The sequence below is a fragment of the Phascolarctos cinereus genome, unplaced genomic scaffold (genome assembly GCF_003287225.1).
Source record: "Phascolarctos cinereus isolate Bilbo 61053 unplaced genomic scaffold, phaCin_HiC Scaffold_726;HRSCAF=1367, whole genome shotgun sequence".
Taxonomy (NCBI): domain Eukaryota; kingdom Metazoa; phylum Chordata; class Mammalia; order Diprotodontia; family Phascolarctidae; genus Phascolarctos; species Phascolarctos cinereus.
In genome coordinates, this window is record NW_027556098.1 from 362,311,807 (window position 1) to 362,334,674 (window position 22,868).

The 22,868-nt window shown below is 39.8% G+C and overlaps 1 protein-coding gene and 1 pseudogene across 1 annotated transcript in view; one reads left to right on the forward strand and one right to left on the reverse strand.

The window, feature by feature from the left end:
* Positions 1 to 1,238: 1,238 nt before the first annotated feature.
* LOC144454488 (centromere protein S pseudogene) lies at positions 1,239 to 1,937 on the reverse strand (annotated as a pseudogene).
* Positions 1,938 to 13,420: 11,483 nt separating this feature from the next.
* RLF (RLF zinc finger) overlaps positions 13,421 to 22,868 on the forward strand; it is a 110,593-nt gene continuing 101,145 nt past the window's right edge. The window contains 1 exon segment of the mRNA XM_020983563.2: positions 13,421 to 13,657. Within this exon segment, the coding sequence (XP_020839222.2) occupies positions 13,454 to 13,657 (204 nt within the window). The 5' untranslated portion in view covers positions 13,421 to 13,453.

The window sequence follows — 22,868 nt, forward strand, 5'->3', positions numbered from 1 at the left end:
ACTGTTTACATCCCTATGGGGAAGATGACACACGTAACTCTTGAGAACTGTATTGTTATTATGCAATTTTAAAGGGATATATACAGAGGGGGTGGGTATAAGTTGACTGTGTTGTAATGATAAAAAAAAATCTAGTCAAATATATTAAATGGATCTAAGTAAGTGGATTAATCAGACCTAACTAAGGGAAGGTATTGGGAGGAAAGGAAATGAGGAGGCAGACAAAAGTAAATTACATTACAAGAAAAGGCACAAAAACCTATTAAAGTAGAGGGAAAGAAGGGAGGGAGAGACTCAGGTCCTTCTGAATCCAGGGCCAGTACTCTACCAATAAATTATTTTGCCCTAAATTTAACCTGACCTAAGTTTGGCACTTTCTGGTTATTAATTTTGTTGATTGAGATTGGCCATTGAACAGCCTTACCCTTACCAAAGGAATTATTGGTTTTGCTGGGATGCCATACTAAAAGGGTCATGCCTACCACTCCTTAAAGGGCCCACTCCTCTTCATCTTTTTCTGTCTTCTACCTCTTTGACTCCTCTTTTCACACCTTCTGTTCCATTTCACTCTCCTTTTACTATAGTAGGAGATCTAATTTATTTTGAACATGAGGGACCAGATGTAGGTGTCTCCTCTCCAAGAAAGGTTCTTATGTGATGTAACCAGATGGGAAATATGGTACCTTCAAGACTCTACCAAACATCTAGTCCCTTTGATCTTGTCACTTGGAGCAAGGATACTCCTGAAATTAATAAAAAACCTGTGGCTGTTATATCTGCTGGCCCAGATAGTCATCCTAATTGGCCTTTACAAGACCCTAACAACCTAATGAATTGCATCAGAGTATTCAAATTTCAAGAAACTTTTCTCTCTTTTTTTGGGGGGGGGATTGGTCTGAAACGGTTAGCTACACATTTTATTAATTCAAAAATAAAAATAACAATAATTTAAATCCACAGTGCTCCAACACTCCTTTCTCAGTGTTCCAATAAAGGCAATGAAATATGTTGCATTTCCAGCTTTCTTAGGTGTTGAAATTGTTAGTCAACTATTTAGAGTAGGAACAAGATTAGCCCCCAAATGCCCACCAGCATCTATTTTCTCACCATTCATCCCTTCCAAGTTGGCTTTGCCAGAGTAGAGCTTGTGGGATGGCAGTTGCTACCATGGTCCATTCTTTGGCCCCCATGCCACCCAGACAGCTGGAGCAGGGGTCCTGCGGTGGCAGGGGGTCATCTCAATCATCAATGTCCATTTCTGTTACCGCCTGTTTACTGGATTTTTTGTTTCCTCCTTCTGCCTTCTTTTTCTTCCTATCTTTTTGTTCCTGGTTAACCAGGGGAATCTCTTCATTTTTCTCTGTGATGTAATTTAGCAATGAGCTACTCCTCCTGGCTAAGAGCTTCAGGTCCTCCATGTTAATTGTGCTTCTTTTTGCAGGTCTGGCAAACATCTCTCAAGGTCTTTGGCGAAATGTTCGCACCGCCAAAAGGTGACCTCAGATATGGCTGCAGTGGCCAGCTTGGTGAACCCAGAGCCTTTGGCAGCAGCAGCTTCCTGGCACAGTGAGCTCATCGTGTAGTGGATGGTCACCTCCAGGTTCTGGATGAACGTGAGATGCCAATGATCCTCCTCCTCCTCTTCCTCCCGCTGCCCCAGCTCCATGGCGCCACAGCTGCGTGAGTCTACACCTCAAGAAATTTTTCAAGAGAAAAATGAAACCCCTAACCACTTTTATGACAGATTGTGTAAAAATGCTAAGCAGTATGCAGGGTTAGATCCAATCTGTCTAAGAGATGCTAGGATAATTAATTCAGCCTTTATTAACCAAGTCATGCCAGAAACATGCAATTATATCCACAAAAGTCGCTCTAAATGGCGTGAAAAGAGCATAAGCAAGCTTAAAAACATTGTCCAATATGTTCATGAAGGAAGAAACAACCAAAAAAAAGGCTAAACCAAAGCAAAAAATAAAGATTATTTTTGTTACTGCTCAGCCATTGTCAGAAAAATATGAGTGCTTTTATTGTCACAAAAAAGACACCCCTCACCCAAGTTTATGGAAAGAAAAAAAGGGATTTCAGGAATAGGAATAAAAAGAAAATAATGGATGCAATCAATTTATCAGGAAGATTAACATGATTTTAAACCACCAAATTGCATTTCCTCTCAATTCATCTTATTATTATCCCAGTACTCTGGTCAGAATACTTAATCTGTTGTTATAGATGACATTTGCCAGAGTAATCATCTGTGGCAACAGATTATACATTTTGGCCAAAAATAACTAAGAAAAGAGCTCAAAAATTGGTCTAAGATGTGTAAGAATCTTGATGATTCCCAAATTTGGGAATTTAATCAAATTTAATTTAATTTAATCAAATTATAAACTTTTAGAAAGTTATGCCCACTATCCTTTTTGATGTGTCACTTTTATCATATGGCTTTTGTACTGTGTAAATTACTTTTTCCTGTGGCGTGATCACCCAAAGGAATAAAGAATATAAAAATCTAAACTCCTCTGAAAGCCTTCAGAAAGATAGTTTCTTTCTGCATTCCTGACTCTTACCAAGTGGGGAAGAGACAAAAGACACAGATAAGAAGGAAGGGAATCAGGGCTGTTAGGTGGCGCAGTGGATAGAATGCTGGCCCTGAAGTCAGGAGTACCTGAGTTCAAATCTGGCCTCAGACACATAACATTTACTAGGTGTGTGACTCTGGGCAAGTCACTTAACCCCAATTGCCTTACAAAAAAAAAAAAGAAGAAGGAAGGGCATTTTTGTTCCCAATGTATAAAAATTTATGGCATTGTAAACAAATAGGAGACTAAATTTGTGACTAAGATATAATTTCTCTAATATAAATGTCCAAATTGTGATTTGAATGCTTTTCTACCTGCTAAAAAAAATCTTAGCGAATTTTTAGAGGTATGCAGCTAGGATTTAGATGAAGTGCTGACAACATCATTCCCCCTCCTGAAGCACAAGACTAAGCAGAATTGAAGATAGTATAAAATGATTTAACAAAATTCAATTTTTTAGGTAAATTAGTAAAGTTTCCCAAATTGAATATCATTGGGAAATAAGTTGGGATAGACTTAAGAAAGTAGTGAAAATAAAGAGATGTGGGGAATCTGTTTACACTAAGTGTGAATGGAATGTTTGAAAGTAAAGAGTTTTGAATGTTTTTGGAAAGAGATTTTGATCTCATCAAGGTTTTTAGTACTACCATTTGAAATTGTAAACACAAACTTGATTAACTGAAGTTTTGTCCTTAAGCTAAATTATGTGGCCTCATTTAAAATTAGGAAAATTGGAGCAAATAAGAAATTAATGCAAAATACATTTGCTAGCACTATGATGAAAATGGCAAGGATCAAGTAAACTTGAGTTAAAATCCAATCTCAGAAATTTTTTAGTTGTATGACTTTAGGCAAGTTACTTCAATTTCCTAATTTGTAAAGGGGATAACAATAGCACTGACCTCCCAAGGGTGTTGAGAGGATCATATAATTGTGAAGTGCTTAACATAGTGCCTGGCTTATCCAGAAGGTGAAAAGTATAATATTCGGAATTTATAGGAATTCAATTGAACAAAATATTTCTTAGTAATGCTTTGCTGTTCGAAGAGTGCTTTTCTAAGTTGGCATTGACTCCATTCTTCACAAAAATTAAAAAAACTTAGGGGCAGCTAGGTGGCACAGTGAATAGAGCTCTGGCCTTGAAGTCAGGAGGACCTGAGTTCAAATCTGTCCTCAGAGAATTGACACTTACTAGCTGTGTGACCCTGGGCAAGTCACTTAATCCCATTGCCTGCCCTCCCTCCAAACCACCCCCCCAAAAAAGAAAAAGAAACCTTCAGTTTTACAAATGCCCTGTGATGTAAGTTAGCGAATTGTTATGCTGATACTTTTAAGAAATTCAAATAACAACCAAGAAATCAAAAGACAGGGCTCTGAAACTCTTAAAATTGAGCCTTAAAAATCAGAAAAAAAGCATAGCATGTGGTAAGCAACATATAAATGTTAACTATTGTTATTATTTTTACTTCTTTAATTGAATGTAATTACTCCATGCTGGATTTCTTTATGCTGGGTTTTAGCCAAAAGGTAATTTGGAAATGCATTAGACTGAATTAATGTCACCTGAATGGTAATAAATTTGTTTCTAAAAAAAGTTTTCTTATAATGTGAACTTTGGTGAGCCATTGTTGTATTAAAAAGAGAAGTTGTGGTATCTGCAAGAAATTTTGCAATTGCTAGCAACTTCTCTTTTAATCCAGTTGCTATTGGATTGTGAATTGAGCTATTAAAAATTATTATAAAAATATTTGAAAACTGTTCAATATTTAACTGGATTTATTTGGCTCTAAAGTGAATAAGGATTTATTGTTGGGAGAAAATCAGCGTAGAATCTTAAAGTTGTTTTTATCTGTGAAGTTCCTTGAAGATGTTCTACTTGGGTGAGGTCATAAAACCTTATCAGTCCTGCTGATCCTATGTTGTAACATTCTAAAACACTGAAGTTTGAGGAACTAAGACCAACTCCCAGCCAAAATAAAAATAGTAAAGAGTGAGTTTTATCTGAAAGAGTGTTTGACCATCACTTATAAAAATTAGTAAAATTATACCTGTTAGTAAATGTTTATTGAAATTGCATCTTTGACCTAACATTAATAATAAGTGAAATGTCCTTATACGTACTCATTGTTAACTATTATTGAAGTTTCAGAAAATAACAATCTAGATCTAAACTGTGATTAGCGAAATTTTTCTATTTGAGGTAAAAAGTTATGGAAGTACAATTTGATATTATTCTGAGTTTTGATTTCAGGTATGATTGTTTGAATTGTTATAGGGCCAATAATCTACCATTCAAGGGAAATGTCAGGTGTCTGCCCAAAGGGAGTGCAGTCTGAGAACTGCTACAGGTAGATGTTTGTGCTTGGGGAAAGTTGAGGGGAGGACCTTGCAAAGGTAAAGGTAAGATTTTCTTGACTTAGTTTCCCCATTATGAGAATTTCCCATTTGGTTAATTCTGAGCCTGGCTATGATACCCTGTGAATCATGTGGAACTTTGCTGTGTGGTTAAGACTCTTGCCTGGAATCTAACAGAGCTAAAGGAGTTTTTTCCCTGTTATGTCAGGTTAGTCTGTGTCCTTGAGGGAACAATCTTAGTACTGTCATAACCATATCCCTCCTTTTCCTTTCATGGCAAATTTCTATAATTGGGGCAGGTGAACTGTGAAAATTTTGTAATACTGCATCTATTAGTTAATAGATTAATACTGAAACACCTCTGAGTTACTAAGTAAAGAAGGTCTTGGGGCCACCATTCACTTCCCAATAGTTACAATATAAAACATAATAATTTATGTTTCCTCACAATAAAATTACACATCTTAATAAAATGTAGGTATTTTGTTTTCCTGCTTCAAATGAAAGCAGCTGGAAAACAAAGGCATCTGTAGGAAGCACTGGTTGATTTTATTCAGTATCTACAATAGCCACATTTTGTGCTCTAAGAGCACTGAAGATATCAATATTTTTTTAAAATGATATAAGAAATAAAAATAATCAAAGTACAAAATATTTTAGCTTTTCTTTCAGAGTTAATATGGGGATAATAACCTCATAAGTAGTAAATTAGACAGAAATGTAAAAGTTTTCTAATTAGAGTGTTAAATTTAGAAAAAGCAACATGATCAGTTTTCTCTAAGAATCAGGATACACACATATACACTATGGGTTTTTCAAATTCTTTTTTAATGGATGAAGGATATATATATATATATATATATATATATATATATATATATATATAATAACATAGATAATTGTAAAAAAAGTGAAATCATTTCTTTATTTTGACGTTTCTGTTAATATTACCAAATTTAAAAGATTATATTAAATAGTATTGAGTCTTACCAAAGAAGATGATCTAAAAGAAGACCCCCTCAGAGCTTCTCTGAGAATGAGATCTATTCTAGAACATCTAAGGAAAGATGTTTTCAGGTACCAGATGATCATGTGAAACATTTAGAACTTGAGATACAAAAGTGCATGATTCAGATATAACGGACATTGGAACTAAGGGGGGGAATTGGTGTTAACTGATGATTGATATTATATTACTCAAAGTCTCCTCGTATCCTTAATATAGTTTAATTTGTAACCTATACCTATTGAGTCTGCTTAATGAGGTTTGTCTCCTTAAGGAATTTATCCCAATATTGCCAATCTGACCACCTGTCTTCTTTGTTATCTATGTTGTTTAAAGTTTTAAATAATTCATTTGTGTCAGGCTTTGGATGAAATACATGATAATAAGGATAATTTTATTGATTGGGGCTGTTTTCATGAGCTTCCTTTGATACCTTAAGCTCTTTTTGATACCTTAACCCAGCCTTTCTGCTTTCATTACTCTAAGAATATTGGATTTGGGAAAGCCCTAAAGGAAGAAAATTGTGGGGAAAATAATCAAGTGGACTCTTATTATTTTAGTCCTCATGGTTGTTTTTCTGCTTTGTCTTAGATATTGTATTGATTGTTGTATCAAAGCCTATTCAAAGTTAATTCCTTAAAAATTTGATGATTCTTGGGAATATCAATCTTGAATATGACACAGTGAAGCTTTAGTGATTCATGGAGAGCAGGTCCTTTAAGAATCAAAGGGAGGAGGTGGTGCAGTGGATAGAGCACCGGCCCTGAAGTCAGGAGGACCTGAGTTCAAATCCGGCCTCAGACCAAACATTTGACACTTACTAGCTGTGTGACCCTGGGCAAGTCACTTAACCCCAATTGCCTTAAAAAAAAAGGCAAAAAAAAAAGAATCAAAGGGAGGAATTGTGTATCAAAACTTACCCAATTTTGTTTGGTTCTCTTCTGTAATTATCCTCATTTTGTGAGGTAGGTTTTGCTTTGATATAAAAGATACGATTATGGGGAAATTAAGGGGTTGATATAATTCAGGGAATTTGGGTAATGGATGGTGACCACAAAATGTTCCACAGAATGTTCCAGAATATTCTTATAATAGGCATAGTATGTTCTAGGATATCTTGTAACAACTTCAAAATGTGTAAAACTCTAGCTAATCAGAAGAGAGAATGCCCATGTTGTCCAAGATTGTGCAGGTTGATTGGTTTCTCATTAGTGACTGTAAGAAAGCCTTGTTAACTGCCAAACAGTGTCCTTGTACCTACTATGGAGATCTTGGATGGGATTTGTTATGCAACTTCTAGCCTTGCTAATAAATTGATTGACTTAAATTTAATTGCCTGAATCTTTATTAATTTTCATTCAAAACACCATCTTGTGTCATATGAGTGGCAGAGTAGACAAAGTTCTAGACTTGGACTCAGGAAGACCTAGGTTGGATTCCTGCCTCCAACCCTATCTACTTGACCATGGGAAAGTCATTTAAACTTCTCTTAGCCTCAGTTTTCTCACCTGTACACAGGGATGTGAGGATCAGATGGGAGAATTTAATTCTCCACTTCATTAGCCTTAAAATATTATATCTTTATCAGCTATTATCAGTATTCCCTATAAGTCTACATCCAAAACACTGTTTTTGTTAAAGACTCAGAGCCAAAGAAAGCCATCTTGAGTACTATATTGGAGATCTCCTCTAAATTGAGGGAGGAGGCATGGGAGGAGCAGAGAAGATGAGGTCAGATCATCACTTTTCTACCACTTTTCCTCAAACCTAAGTGGAGGCAGCCTAGGACTCTTTTATTTTTCTTTCCAGATTTTATTAATTTATTTATTTTTAGTTTTCAACATTCACTTCCATACGATTTTGAGTTCCAAATTTTCTTCCCATCTCATCCCACCCCTCACCCCAAGATGGCATGCATTTGGAATACCCCTTCCTCTAATCTGCCCTCCTTTTTATCTCCCCCCTCCTCTTATTCCCTTCTCCTTTGATTTTCCTGTAGGGCAAGATAGATTTCTGTACCCCATTGCCTGTATATCTTGTTTCCCAGTTGCACGTGAAAACAATTTTTAACATTTGTTTTTAAAATTTTAGTTTCCAGATTTTCTCCTTTCCTCCTTCCCCACCCACCCTCATTGAGAAGGCAAGCGACTCAATACTGGTTATACATGTGTAATCATGCAAAACACTTCAATAGTAGTCATGTTGTGAAAAACTAGGTATATTTCCCTTCATCCTATCCTGACCCCCATTTATTCTATTCTCTCTTTTGACCCTGTCCCTCCTCAGAAGTGTTTGCTTCTGATTACCCCCTCCCCCTGTCTACCCTCCTCTCTATCATCCCCCCTGCTCTCTTGCCCTCTTCCCCCCTATTTTCCTGTAGGATGAGATAGATTTCCATACCCAATTGAGTGTGTATGTTATTCTCTCCTTAAGCCAAATCCTATGAGAATAAGATTCACTCATTCCTTCTCACCTTCCTCCATTTCCCCTCCACTGTAAAAGCTTTTTCTCCCCTTTTTTATGTGAGATAGTTTACCCCATTCTATCTCTCCTTTTCTCCTTCTCCCAGTATAATCCTCTCTCACCCATTTAATTTTATTCTCCAGATATCACCCCTTCATCTTCAACTCACCCTGTGCCCTCTATCTATCTATCTATCTATCTATCTATCTATCTATCTATCTACATATAATTTTTTCCCCTCCAACTATCTAATACTGACAAAGGTCTCATGACTTACAAATATCATCTTTCCATGCAGGCATGTAAACAGTTCAACCTTAATAAGTCCCTTATGATTTCTCTTTCCTGTTTACCTCTTCATGTTTCTCTTGAGTCTTGTATTTGAAAGTCAAATTTTCTAGTTAGTTCTGGTCTTTTCATCAAGAATGCTTGAAAGTCCTCCATTTCACTGAATATCCATTTTTCCCCCCTGAAAGATTATACTCAGTTTTGCTGGGTAGGTGATTCTTGGTTGTAATCCTATCTCCTTTGCCCTCTGGAATGTTATATTCCATACCCTCCAGTCCATTAATGTAGAAGCTGCTAAATCTTGTGTTATCCTGATTGTGTTTCCACAATACTTGAATTGTTTCTTTCTCAGCCTAGGACTCTTTGTCTAAGAGTTTTGGGAATAGTCATGACCTCAAGACCAGCCCCTACCACCATTTTTCAGGGCAGCAACCTCTGTAGAGATCTAATTAGACAAATATCCCTGCAGGTACTGCACCTCTCTCTCCCTCATGCTACCCTCAACACACAGCCACTAAAGCTACTGAAGACCTTAAAAAAACCCATTCTTACCACCAAAGTTTTAAGCACTGGCAAATAGCTTTTCAAAAATTGATATAGCTTTATTAATTGACACCACATTAAGGAAGTTACATTACCTATTATCTGCTCTGGTGTTGCACTTGACATGGTAGATAGGTAGGTAGATACCAAGTATATTTCATGCCACAGTACCTGATTTATCTGTCCTGGAGATGAGTCCCATTATATGCATTATCTCCCCCCCCCTTTTCTTTTTTACAATGTGAGCTCCTTGAGAGTAGAGACTGTCTTGCTTTTCTATTTGTATACTCCAAACTTAACAGGGTGCTTGAAAAATAGTAAGCACCAGAGAAATGCTTTTTTCCCCTCTTTCTTCCATTCATCTATTCATCATCATTCTTTAGGGCTGGTCATTCAACCACTTCTGAGTTCATACAACTAGACTATTGTATAAACTACTTATCCATCTTGTTTACAAGAATATGATGAAAGACTGCCAAAATTCAGACATACTCTGTTTCTATCATTCCCCTGATCAACCAACCAGTCTAGCAACTCTACCAAAAAAAATGAAGTTAGTCTGGCATGACCTGTTTTTGATGAAATCAGGTCTGGCTCTTGGAAATAATCACCACTTCCTTTTCTAAAGGCTAATAAAACCCTCCCTTAATCATATATTCTAAGATTTTACCAGAAGCTTAACTGAAGCTCACATAAGCCTTTAGTCTTGGGACTCCTCCCTCTTCCCCTTTTCAAAAACTGCAACAGTGGTTTCCTGTCTCAAATCCTATTGAACCAGGTCTTGTCAATTTCACCTTTATAAACACTCTCCCATCCCTCCTCTCCTCCTTTTTTCTTTTCTTTTTTCTTTTCTTTTTGTTTTTTTGCCTCTTTATTTTTTCTCCTACCCATCTGAACTACAATTTTTCTTAGTTTATGTTGAAGCTTTTGATTTTTACACTAGTGTTTTCCAATTAATTGCCACTTTCCAATAGTGTTTTCCCTTATAACAAAGAAAACCAGTAAAGCTAAACCAACCCCCACGCTGATCATGTCTGTTAGCCCCATGTAACTTTCAGCCTCCATAGTTCCTTTTCTCCCTCCTAAGAAGAGGGATGGGTATATATGTGTCTTCTGGAACCAACATTGATTATTACCTTTAAACTGAGCCACCTTTGGGGATTGTTGTCATTTACATTATTGTTGTCCTTGTATACATCATTCTCCTGATTCTGCTTTCTTCACAGTGTACCACTGCGTACTGGTGGTAACCAGATCACATGAGTCTTCCCATAGTTTTCTGAAGTCCTTATTTCTAACAAGACAACAATATTCTATTCTAATAATATTCTGTTCATTTACAACAATTTATTCAGTCATTTCCCAATTGATGGGCATGGGCTTTATTTCTAGGCTTGAGGAGAAAACAACAGCTACTGTTGGGAGTGAGATTGAGATCAGTTAGGCAAAGAGAGTTTTTGCAGGGCAGCAGTGAGGGCTCATTTGAGATTCGATAACATAGATGGTTGTGTGGCTTCTTCCAGCACTATTCCAGAATTGTGTGAGGCTCCTTTAAATATTCAGAGAAATTGCCCCGGGGTGAATCCTAGAATCCTAGAATCCTAAAATCCTAGCCAGCTAGGATAGCTTGAGTATACCATACCAAAAGGGCCTCAAGATATGACCAGTTCCTGAACCTGGAGCTATCCATGGTTCTGTTATGGGTAAATCTGAGTTCATGCTGCTTAATAGGTTAGCTGTCTAGGTTAGTTTGGTTAGTTGGTTGTCTCCTGACTACTGTCCAGAGCCATGTTGACCCCAGCCTGCTTCACTTGTCCATAGCCTGGCCCTGTAAACACAATGTGGGAAAGTAGACCAGAGCCCCTGAAACTTAGCTGAGGATCCTTAGATAAATCATTTCCCCCACTCTGAGCCTCCATTTTCACTGTGCTGTAAAATGAGAGGGTGAGACTGCTATCTTCTATCTCTAATATTCTATGATCTTGGAAAAATCTCTTCCCTTTGCCTTAGTTTTCCTACCCTTATAATGATGGAGTTGAATTCCGTTCAATTTAATGACCACTTATTAGCTTCTACTCCGTGAAGCAATGTATGTGTGAGGTATATTTACAATATTTAGATAGGGCAAAATCCTTGACTCCATGGAACTCACAATCTAGTATGTTGTTTAAGCTTCCTTTCTGCCCTGTATTCTATGATCCTATGATATCCTAAGACTCTGAGCTCCATGAGGCCAGGGCTCGTAAATCTTTTCTGATGAAACACAGAGCTTTGTGGACAAATATGTGGTTGTTGGATTGAATTGACTTTGAGTCCCTTTCCCTCCCTGTGCCTCAGTTTCCTCAGCTGTAAAACAGACTGGCCTTGGTAATCTCTAAGCACGTCACCAGCTCTGAGATCTGTGGGTATGGATAGCTCAGAGGGCTGGCACAGGAGTGATTAGTGTGAATGGATGAAAAAGGATGGTGAGGAGGGGTCACAAAGAGCCTTATGAAAGAAAGGGCAGGGGCTTCCTCTGCGGACAAGACCTACTCCAGGATTCCTAGGGTTCTGCGTCCTGCATGGGAGGGCCTGCCAGAACTGTGAAGTGGTGGTGGTGGTGCTGGGCCCCCTCCCCTCCCCCCTTCCCCGCAGGATTGGGGAGCGGAGAGGAGGAAAGGGACGTTGCCAGGGCGACGGGGAGGCAGGAAGTAGTGACTGGTCATTACACAGAGAGTCGCAGTGGTAGGGGTAGTACTTAAGAAGAGGTGGGCACTGCAGGGGGTGGGGACACGGGGCGGGGACACGGAGAGGGGCCGTTATTACTAGGGCTCCACCTGAGACCAAGGGCAGGGCCATGGGGCAGGCAGGGGGCGGAGTTGTTACTAGGGCAGCCCCTCGGGGCACGGAGGCGGGCCATGGGGCAGGAGGAGGGCCCGTTACTAGAACCCCCTAGGGGTAGGGCGTCTGGCCATGGGACAGAGGTGGGGCCTTGAGGGATAAAGGAGGGGTCAATTCTAGGCATCCCCTTGGGGACTGGGTGGGGGCGTTTTGGGGGCGTCTCTATCAGGGAGGGGGCGGGGCCGAGACTAGGGCGTCGCCTTGGGGGGAGGAGCCGTTATTAGGCCGAGGCGGAGATGGGGGAGGCAGGGGGCGGAGCCGTCTCTAAGGACACCGCCTTGGAGGGGCCGGGGCGGGGCTGTTAACGAGGGCGCCGGGGGAAGAGGGCGGAGCCGTTACTAGGGTTTCCCTACTCTTAGGGTATCGTTGGGGAGGTGGGGCTGGGGCGCGGGGTAGTTAATTGGCGCAGAAGGCGGGGCTGTTACTAGGGGACAGACTGTTACTTGGGCGTCGCTATGGGAGGGCAAGGGACAGGGAAGGGGAGACGTTACGGGGCGTCTCCAGGATGGAGGAAGGGGGCGGGGCCGTTACTAGGGCGTCGTCGGGGGAAGGGGCGGGGCTGACAAGAGGAACTGGAACAGGGAGGACAGGGGGCGGAGTCATGGCGGGGTGCCGCCACGATGGGGAAGGGGGCGGGGCCAGGCCGTTCCTAAGGGGCCGCCATGGCGGAGAGGGGAGGGGCCGTTACTGGGGCGCTGCAGCCGGGGGATAGGGGGCGGGGTAGTTCTCCAGGTGTCGCCACCGTTATTAGGGAAAGTCGCTTCCAAATAGCTAAAGGGGGAAGAAGGGGTTAGGGTGCGAATACTGTTGCTGGGTTTCCTTAGCGGAGGAGGTAGGATTGTTGCCAAGGCCGGTAGAGTGAAGAAGCCCTTTCTAAGGTTCCCCTTTGCGCGTATGGGCGGGGCCATTTCTTCGACTTTCCCACTAGGGGCCAGGACTAGATCTCGGCCGAGAGTTGAGGGGAGAGTCTGGTCAAGTTGTTGCTAGAGGGGAAGAGAGAGTAGAGAGGACAGTGGGGGGGAACGGAGAGCGGAGCATTCTCCAGGGAGCTCCTACGGAAGCGAGAATATTGGGAGTGCAAGAGGGGCGTGGCCGTGCTTGTTGCTATGGCGCCGCGTGGGCTTGGTTGGGAGGGGAGAAGGAGAACACGCTGTCTTCGTAGGTTGGGGTTTTCCTAGGCGCCTGCGTGATGTCGTGGAACCCGCGCCTTTCGTCGCAGGACCTAAACGCCATTCCGGGGCGGGGCGGGGACCATGAAGGGAGCGGGAGGGGGGCGGTGCCGCTGAGGAGCACGTCACGTGTCTTGGTTGCCTACGCGCCGCTGGGCCGTGGGAAGATGGCGGACGGGAAGGGAGACGCCGCTGCCTCTGGAGCCCCGGCCGGGGTCGGGTCGGGAGCCGGGGCCCGCAGCCGCCGCCCGGCATCGCCCGCGTTGGGGCCCCCGGGCCTCTGGTCGCGCCTGTGGCAGCTGGAGACGGAGCTTCGCGAGCAGGAAGTGTCGGAGGGCTCGTCGCGCGTCTACTGCCGGAGCTTCTGCCAGGTGAGGGCTGACGGGCCCGCACCCCTCCGAGGCTGGGCCGCGGGGGCGCGGGCGGGCTCCAGGCCCAAGCTGAGCCGCCAGTCTGCGTGGGGTGGGCGAGGCCGGGCCGGGGCAGGCCTCCGGGGCCCCAGGCCGCGGGGAGGGAAGGCCTGCCCCAGAAGAGGAGGAGAAGCTGACTCTGGGGCTCCTAGGGCGGGGGGGGGATCTCTATTGGTGTCGGCCGCGGGAGGCCGTCGGGGCCCTATTGTTGGTGTCCGATGTCGGCGAGGAGGGGAGCCTCCCCACGCGTGTTCCCCGCCCCGCGATGCCGTAGCATCCCACGGGGCGAGGGAGGGACGATCTTTCCATCACCCAACCCTCCTGGGATCCTCACCGCCTAGAGTGGGCAGTGCCCCCACCTGACTGGGTTTGCCTGAAGCCGACACTTTGTTGACCCTGTGGGGGATGCTGCCACACTTGGAGGATCTGTGCCCCGACGGGGCAGCCCCTTCCGGAGCGATTTAGGTCGGTTCGAGGTGTCTGGTGTTTTCAGTAAATCTCTACCTTCCCCACTCTTCAGGTGACAGCCAGTCTTTGAAGGGTGGTCTCTAGCTCTCACATTAAGCGATTTTGGAATGAGATTTTTTGTTTGCGTGAAGTTATATTTTAAGTTTAAGGTGTTAATTTGGTCCCCTAATCTCATGTGGTTTGAAATTATATGGGGTGGAGGAACATAAGCCATTTTAGTAGTCATCCTGGGTCTGAGTTCGTTAGTGGTTCTGAAAAGGTTTGTGGTGAAGTTTACTAAATTAGCTCATTTCTGAATTTGCTGTCAAATCTTGGCGATCGTGAATGGATAAGATACTTTGCAGCTTTTCTTTTTGTGTGTCTGAAAGCCCGTTGAAAATTGAAGAGCAATACACATATAAGTTATTGTTAATATTTAATCCCTGCTGATCTCTCCCCATCACTATAGCACAACTCTAAGCTACCTCTGCTGTTCAGCTCGCGTGTGTTCCTGGATTGCAAACTTAATACTACTTTGATTTTCTTAGACTGCTAAGGATTTAACGGAATAATCTGGATTTTAAAAGTAAATTTTTCCCCACATTTACATAAATCATTTTTTGATTAATCAATCTCTTTGTGCTTTTTCTCTATTAGCACAAATAATTTAGAGTGGATGGTATAAGTTTATGGAGAAGGCACTGTGACTTTTTGGATAGAATGCTGGAATTGGAATCGGGAAATCCCGAGTTCAGATTCGGCCTTTGACACTTTGTAGTTTATTGTGGTCATTGGCAGTTCACTTAACCCCTTCCAGCTTTGATATCCTTTACTGTAAAGTGGGGAAATGCCAGATACTTGAAGTGCCAACTTCACTGAGTGGTTTGTGAGGCTAAAATGAGATAATGTATATGTGAAGTCCTTTATAACCTTTAAAGTGCTTTATAAATGTCAGTTATTCTTATGTTTGCCTAATTAGAATTTCTTCACTTTTTCACTTTGCTGAATTCAAATCCTGTTCCCAAGCAGAGATCTATTCACCTCCTTAAAAATTGTTAAGGCAGTGTGGCATCTTTGTGACCCTATTTGGGGTTTTCTTGGCAAAGCTACTTGGAGTGATTTGCCCTTTCTTTCTCCAGCTCATTTTACGGATGAGGAACTGAGGCAAACAGGATGAAGTGACTTGCCCAGGATCACACAGCTAGGAAGTGTTTGAGGTCACATTTGAACTCAGAAAGATGTCTTCGTGACTTCAGGCCAGATCTCTGTGAGCGTCACCTAGATGTCTCTTAAAAATACCTTCAAATGATTGAAATTCTGGATAATTTATTTAAGGGATGTGTGTATAGAGAGTATTCTCATGCACTTAAAAGATTTTCAGATATTTTTTGTTTTTTCACCACCTTCATTTCCCAGTCTTCTTCTTTTCCCTCCTCACTCAGAAAGCCATCCATATTGACAAAGAATAAAGGGGGAAAAAGCAGTTCAGCATAACTAACCATCACATTAGTCCAGACTAACAGTATATAATACCCATAGACTTCTAACTTTGGCAAAGGGACAGAAATTCATTCTCATAGCTCTCTGTGGCCACGCTTGGTAATTAAAATTACACAGTGTTCAGTTTCCATTTTTTTTTCCATTTACATTGTTGTAGTAGGTGACATTTTCCTTTCTGAATATTTCACTTTGCATCTTATGTCTTCTCATTCTTCTGTATTTTTAATGTTCACTCTTGTGTAGTTTTAAATAATGGTCTGCAATTATTCTCTACTCATATGACATACACTTAAACATTTTTGAAATAAATGCAAGTTTATAAGCTTCTGGAGGGTTGGGACAATGGGTGTATTTCTTCTTTTGCTTCTCAGTACCTAGATGCTTGGTAAATATATTCTTATCTTTGAATTTTGGTGCCATTTAGATATGTAAAAACAACTCAGGTTTGTTTAAAATTTCACTTTATTCTAGGGCCCCCTTTTTTTGGTTCTCTTTCATGAAAAATTTTGGATAATATTTAGAGTGACAACTAATGTATTCAAGATAAGGTCTCATTCAGTTTTTACTATCCCAGAATTATATAAACCATGCAACCAGACAGGTTTTTATGTCTTAGTCAGACATTTCTTATTAGAGATCCAGGTAAGCCATTTTTTTCAGAATCAAAGTATTTTTCTTCTAAGTACAGAAGAAAGTAAAATTAAATAAGTTATGAAAAAAACAAGAAGAACTTTGTTGTCAGTTTTGTGTTGCTGGAGGTCTTTTGGATTCTGGATTGTCTTTGTGCAGAAATATAAGGGATGAGAGTGCTCTCCCTGCCTTTAAAATTTATTACAAACTATTCAGTAGATTCAAGACTTGTTGGGAAGTCCTTTTCAAACTGTATACTATTAAATATCTTCACATGTTTGATCTAGTCATGCCATCTTTGGTCCTGGCAAGCACATCTATTGTAAGATGGAGACAGAGTCCTTCTGTAACCCAGACTCTGATGCCTGATTCTCTCCCATTGCTCAGATTGCTTTCTCTTCTGCAGCATGTGAAAGGAACAAGTTTGCATTTGGAAACACTGCAAACCATTGAGAAATAAATGAACACGTGGAAGGATATAGAAGCTCTTCATCTGGGCAAAGCTTCTGTTTTCAAGGAGTTCATGGAGATGAAAATGGAAAAAGTGAAGCCTCAGGAACAGCACAAACCAGCTGAAAATGATCCAATTTAGACAGAATTCCATGTGGCAAACAAGAGTTGTAATTAGAGAGTTTGGAGGTGCCCCTTACCCCATTCTGCAACTTTTATATCCTTTGAGAGTTGCCTGTGTTAAGTAATTTGTCCAGGGTCACAGATTAATCAGTTGGAATTTGTTAAGCCCTAACTACCATATATGCTAAGCGCAAGGAGTACTTAGTATGCTAAGTAAGAGGAGCAGAAACCTGGTTACTGAGCTCAGATTCTGATTGAGAAGACAACATGCTAGCAAACACACACCATAAATGGGAGATAATCCCGAAGAGATGGCCTTTGGGGGAAACACTGGGGAAGCCCTCTTTTGGAAAGTGGTTTCTGTGCTGAGTCTTGATGAAAAACTAAGAGGTAGAGGTAAGGAAGGAGAGCATTCCAGGTGTGGGCGATAAGCCGGGATGTGTGAGAGGTAAGCCTTGGAAAATCCAAGTCTTCCTATTTGAGGTGTGGGTCTGTATCCACTACTAGCATCTCATTGTGCATTATCTCATTGGATATGTTATCTCATCTAATGATTACAGCAAATCAGTGTGATAACTTTTTTTGTAAAGGGAGGAAATAATACTTGCTCTGAAGAAACACTCTGGTTAGGGGACTGGCCTAAGGTGACATAATCAGAAAGTGACAAGTTGAGACTCAGAACTTGAATTTTTTGACTCCAAATTCAGAGCACTATGCACCATATCTAGAAACATGGTAACCTATTTTCCTTTCTTTTTTACTGTAATAGGAATAGTTTTTACATTCTGTTTTCAAAGTTTCTGTGCAGACTGATAAAAATTAAGATGCTTCCAATGTCTTAAAAATTCAGCAACTTATAGCCCTATTTGTTAAAATTAAAAAAAAATCAAGAGTAAATTAAATTAATAAATAGTTATTGCCTGAGTAAACTGTTCTTTAATGTACCAAAATAAATTTATGAACAAATTGAATTATACTTAACATTCTTTTGAATTCTGATTTAGGAAAGCAACTTTAATTTAGCTATCATCATTATTATTATTATTATTATTATTATTAAATACCTGCTGATGTTCACACTGGACGTTCAGAGGTGAAAAATGCTACATTCCCAGTCCTTGAGGAGTTTTATATTGAAAGAAGAAAACATCATCATTATTATTATTACAAATAATAATACCTGATGTTTCTCTAATACTTCAGTCTTGTTCTACACAACAAACCTGTGAAGTAGGCACTACTGACATTATCACTGTGTTATAGATGAGAAAACTGAGGCGCAGAGAAGTTAGGTGTCTTGCCCAGAGACACAGTGTCAGAGATGGGATTCAAACCCAGGCATCTTGTATTATGAAGTCTATTCCTTGTTCAGCTGTGCATGTCACAAGAGCAAACTCCAGCTGAGTTGGGTAAATTAGGAAAAGCTTTATTGAGGTAGAGCAACTAATGCTTGAAGGAGTTGAAATTTAAAGGAAAATGTTGAAAATGAAGTTCATTCAAGGTGAGAGAATTGGCCTACAGAAATTCAGAGGGATATATGAAGAAGTTAGAAAACAATTTGCATTAGTTTGGCAGGAATGTGAAAGGGAAAATGTAACAAAATATGACAAGAAAAGTAAGGAGGAAGCAGACTTTAAAGAACCTTGAATGCTAGGTTGAAGATTTGACTTGAAAAACATTTTCTGGTTTTTATTTAATACCTTTTGGTTTTTGCATCACATTCATTTCCAAATATATCCTTTTTACCCGGTGAGCTATTCTTTGTGACAAAGATTTAAAAAGAGAAAAAAGGGGTAGCTCATCCAGCCAACACTATGATAGTATGTATACTCAGAAGTCTGTATCCATAGCTTCAGCAACTAAGGAAAACATGTGCCTTTTTCAACTTCTCTGGGGCCAAGTTTGGTCATTATAGTTATACAATGTACTGTTTTATTTGTTTATCTCAATTATTGGATTTACTGTTTTTTCTAATCCTGCTTACTTCATTCTTTTTTTATTCTCATATGTATCCCCATTCTTTTCTGAATTCTAAATTTGCCTTTTTACAGAGTAATGTTTTGTTATGGTACGGAAAGTTAATTGTTCCCTGATCACCTGTCACTTACTCTGTCTTTGCTTCACAAAAAGTGGTACTAAGACTATTTTAATATATTTATATGTGTCACCTTTTTCTTGTAACCTCCTTTAAGTTCATTTTTAGTAATGGGAGCTTTGGTCAAAAGTTTTCAACTTATTTGAAATTGCTTTCCATAATGGTTGTTTGGACCAGTTCACAACTCTTCCAACATATATTAACATGGTTGTCTTTTTGCTCCCACCCCACGTTGTTGTATTTTCATCTTTTATCTTTTTTCAAATTTGCTCATTATTACTAAGGTAAAACCTCAGACATTTACATTATTTTGTTATTACTGTTTTTAATAATTTGGAGCAATATTTCATAATTTTGATTGTTAGTATGCAGTTCTTCTGAGTTCTGTCATACTGAGTAGTAAAGTGCTTTAAATTTTTTAACATATGTTCATTTCAGTTTTTTCTAAAAATAAGACTTTTTTCCCTTTAAAAAACCCACTTTTTTTTCCTCCTCTGTCTTTAAAATGTCTAGCAAATATTTGTATTGGCATCTAGTTTAAGGAAACTTGTTTTAAAGTTGATATTGATAGAGAAAATAGGACTGGACTTAAAATTCTTGCAAGATGCTGTCAAAAATTGTTTGAGAAATTCTTTCTAACTTGAAAAATCATCCTGCGTGTGTAATTGTACCATTAACTTTCCTCCATCATTTATAAGCTGCTGGTGCCAGTGATGCTTCCTGATTTTATACTTTGGGTACATTTGGACATATTGAAACTTTTGGAAATTGTCATTCCCAGTAAGGAAAAGAGAAAAGTGGGTTTTAAAAGCAAAGGATTGAGTTCCTAAGTTTCTTGTTTGCACATGGTAGGTGCTTAATAAATGTTTGTCAAATTGTTGCTGGCATAAAGTGAAGGAAAATGATACCTGTATTAAATGTGGAGCTTGGGCCACACACCTGTCACATGCTTCTTTTTCCTGAAGGTTCATCACTAGGTGAAAATGGGTAGTTGCTTTCAAAGCACTCTAGCCTGTGCTCTTTTTACGATATGACTGAATTTTCATTTAGCATTACAACCCTAAAGTCTGACTGAGTTTGATATAATAACCTGTGCTTTTCTCCTTATGTGCCTCATCTGAATTTTAATTATGGTTTTTAACCTTCCTGAAAGTTTGTCATTCTTCTGGAGCTGAGTTTGAAACTCTTGGTGGCCTAGATTTAGTTCTCAGTTTACTCATTTGCCTTTATCTCTACAGGGCAGCCTTAGGGATGTCTTGCTTTGCTCCCTGCCACCTCTTGTTTCCTATTGTGCCCATTTGTCACCCCAAGGCTTTTTTCAGCATTCTTTTACTGTAGGAGCTTACTGTAATGTTGGTATTATATTTCATAGCTTGCTTACTTATGCTTGAATGTGAAATTAATTGGTACAGTAAAGCCTCATTAATTTGGACAGCCCTAATAAGGACTTTGTGACACTTGGGACATAGTTTGGAACCTTATTGTGTAAAGCGAGCCTGTTTTGAATTTTGACTTTTCATTAACTTAACTCAGCTTATTTACCGGTTATTAAAATGTGACCATTGCCTGAAACCCACAAGATGGTCAATAATTTGGTTGTCTTCTCTTCCTCCCACAATTAATGAATTTTCAATAGTAGAAAGTTTCTGAAATGTACGTTTTTCTACAGCTTTAGAGCAATATCACCATATAATCTTTAAATCTGAGAGGCGTTAAGGCTCTCAGGAAATGGTGTGCTTTTACAAAAGATAAGCAACTTCATTGATTGTGGTTGCCACCTGAACTGAAAGTGAATGGAGTATGTGGCACAATCAAGTAACTGGTTATGACTATAAGAAATTTGTGAATTGTATAGTATTTCATAACTGTTGGGCCACACAGCTAAATCAGTTGGAGTATATAAGTACTTCTTTTGAGCTGTATCCTTTTCCTAGATTGGAACCTTTATAACTCCTTCATAACACTAAACCTCTATTTCACTTTGGACCAGTCACTTCTGGGACTCTGAGCTTCAGTTTTCTTATCTGTGAACTAGGGACCTAGATATGATCATTAAGATTCTTTCAGGGCCTAAAATCATATTCAATGAATTAGCTGTCTACTAGAAATTATTACTGGATTTTCTACTAAATAAAACTGCAATATTTGTTTACACTAATAATGTTTTAAACTTTGGCTCCCTTCTTTCTCTGTCTTAACTTGGTGTTTTCCCGTTATGCAAAATCTTGATTTCATTTTTTTTTAGGGATTTAAAAACGAAAAAAAGAGAATGATCAGGAAAGCATTAAACAGAAAATTGCCTCTTTGAAGGCCCAAAACCATATTGTTTATTTAGTCGATCCAGCTTAGTGAACATTTGTCACCTACTGTACACAAGGCACTATGCTGTATTCAGTGGGGAAAAAAGCAAACCAGTTACTAGGTTTTAAAGAGGGGAAAAAACCACTACTGGGAAGAATGGGAAAAGTGTCTTCTAAGAGGTAGCTCCTGAGGCTGAGGCTGGTAGGAAAGCTAAGAATTCTAAGAGATAATAATAGCTAGCATTTATGTAGTGATTTGAGGTTTACAAAAGTATTTCACTTAGCGTTTTCTCATTTGATCCTCCCAACAGCCTTGAGGTAGGGTGCTATTATTATCCCCATTTTACAGATCAGGAAACCGAAGCCAAGAGTGGTTAAGTGATTTGTACAGCATCACATAACTAGTGTGAGTGTATGAGGCCAGACTCAAACTTAAGTCTGACTCCAAATTCAGCAGTCTGCACTGTGATGCCAGGCAGCTGTCAGGGTGAAAAGGCAGGGAGTGTTTAACAGGTATAGGAGCATGATGGAATTGTCTGTACAAAGACATAGAGGCCATGCTGAGTTTGGGGGACTAACAAGAGATAGGCCATTTTGGCTGAAAGTGAGAGAATGTGAGGTAAACTTGGAAAAGGTGATCTGGATCCAGATTTTGAAGTTCTTTAAATGCCAAACTCCAAGGAGTTTTTGTTTTATCTTAGAGGCAATAGGAGGCCATTGATCATTCTTGAACTTGGCAGTATCATGGTTAGATTTGTGGTTTAGGAAAATTATTTTGGCATCTGTGTGGAAGATGGATTGTAGAGAAGATACTGGAAGCATAAAAATCAGTTAGGAAGCTGCTTTCTTAAGTCTGGATAAGAAGTGGAAAAGGATCTGAACTAGACTGATGGCATTGTGTGTAGAGGGAACAAAAGAGTCCAGTGCCTTTCCTCCATTAATTATTTCCTATTCATCCTGTATATTGCTATTGTACATATTTGTTTACATGTTGTCTACCTACCCTGTTAGATTGTGAGCTTTTTGAGGGCAGGGACTGCCTTTTGCTTCTTTTTGTATCACTAATGCTTAGTGCAGTGCCTGGCACATAGTAGTGCTTATTAAATAATTATTGATTGATTGTGAGAAATGTTAAGAAAGTAGAATCCATAAGACTAGGCAAATGATTGGAACTATTATTTTTCTACAGTGTTTTTCACGTCTGTGTGTCCAGCCCTAGTATTCTTGAGCTCTTATTTGCTACCTAGTAGATATTTCCATCTGGGTGTCCCTTAGACATTTTAAGCTCAGGATGTACAAATTGTGTCTAATCCCACCCCTTAACACTTTCTTCTTTTTAACTTCTCCTTTCTGTTTAGGATCCTTTATTTATTTATTTTATTAACAAGCATTTTCTCTCTCCCTCTCCCTTCCCCCATTGGAAACCAAAACGAACCATTGTAACAAATGTTCTTAGTCAAGCAAAAAAAAAAATTTCCACATTAGACATATTTAAGGATCCTTTGTCAATCAGATTCAATGCTTTACTGTCATTCCCCTGTCTTCTCCCTGGAAGCCTAAAGTTAAAAAAAAAAAACCTGAGGTAATTCATGAGTAGTAAGGGGGATAGAGTGATGGGGGATAGAGT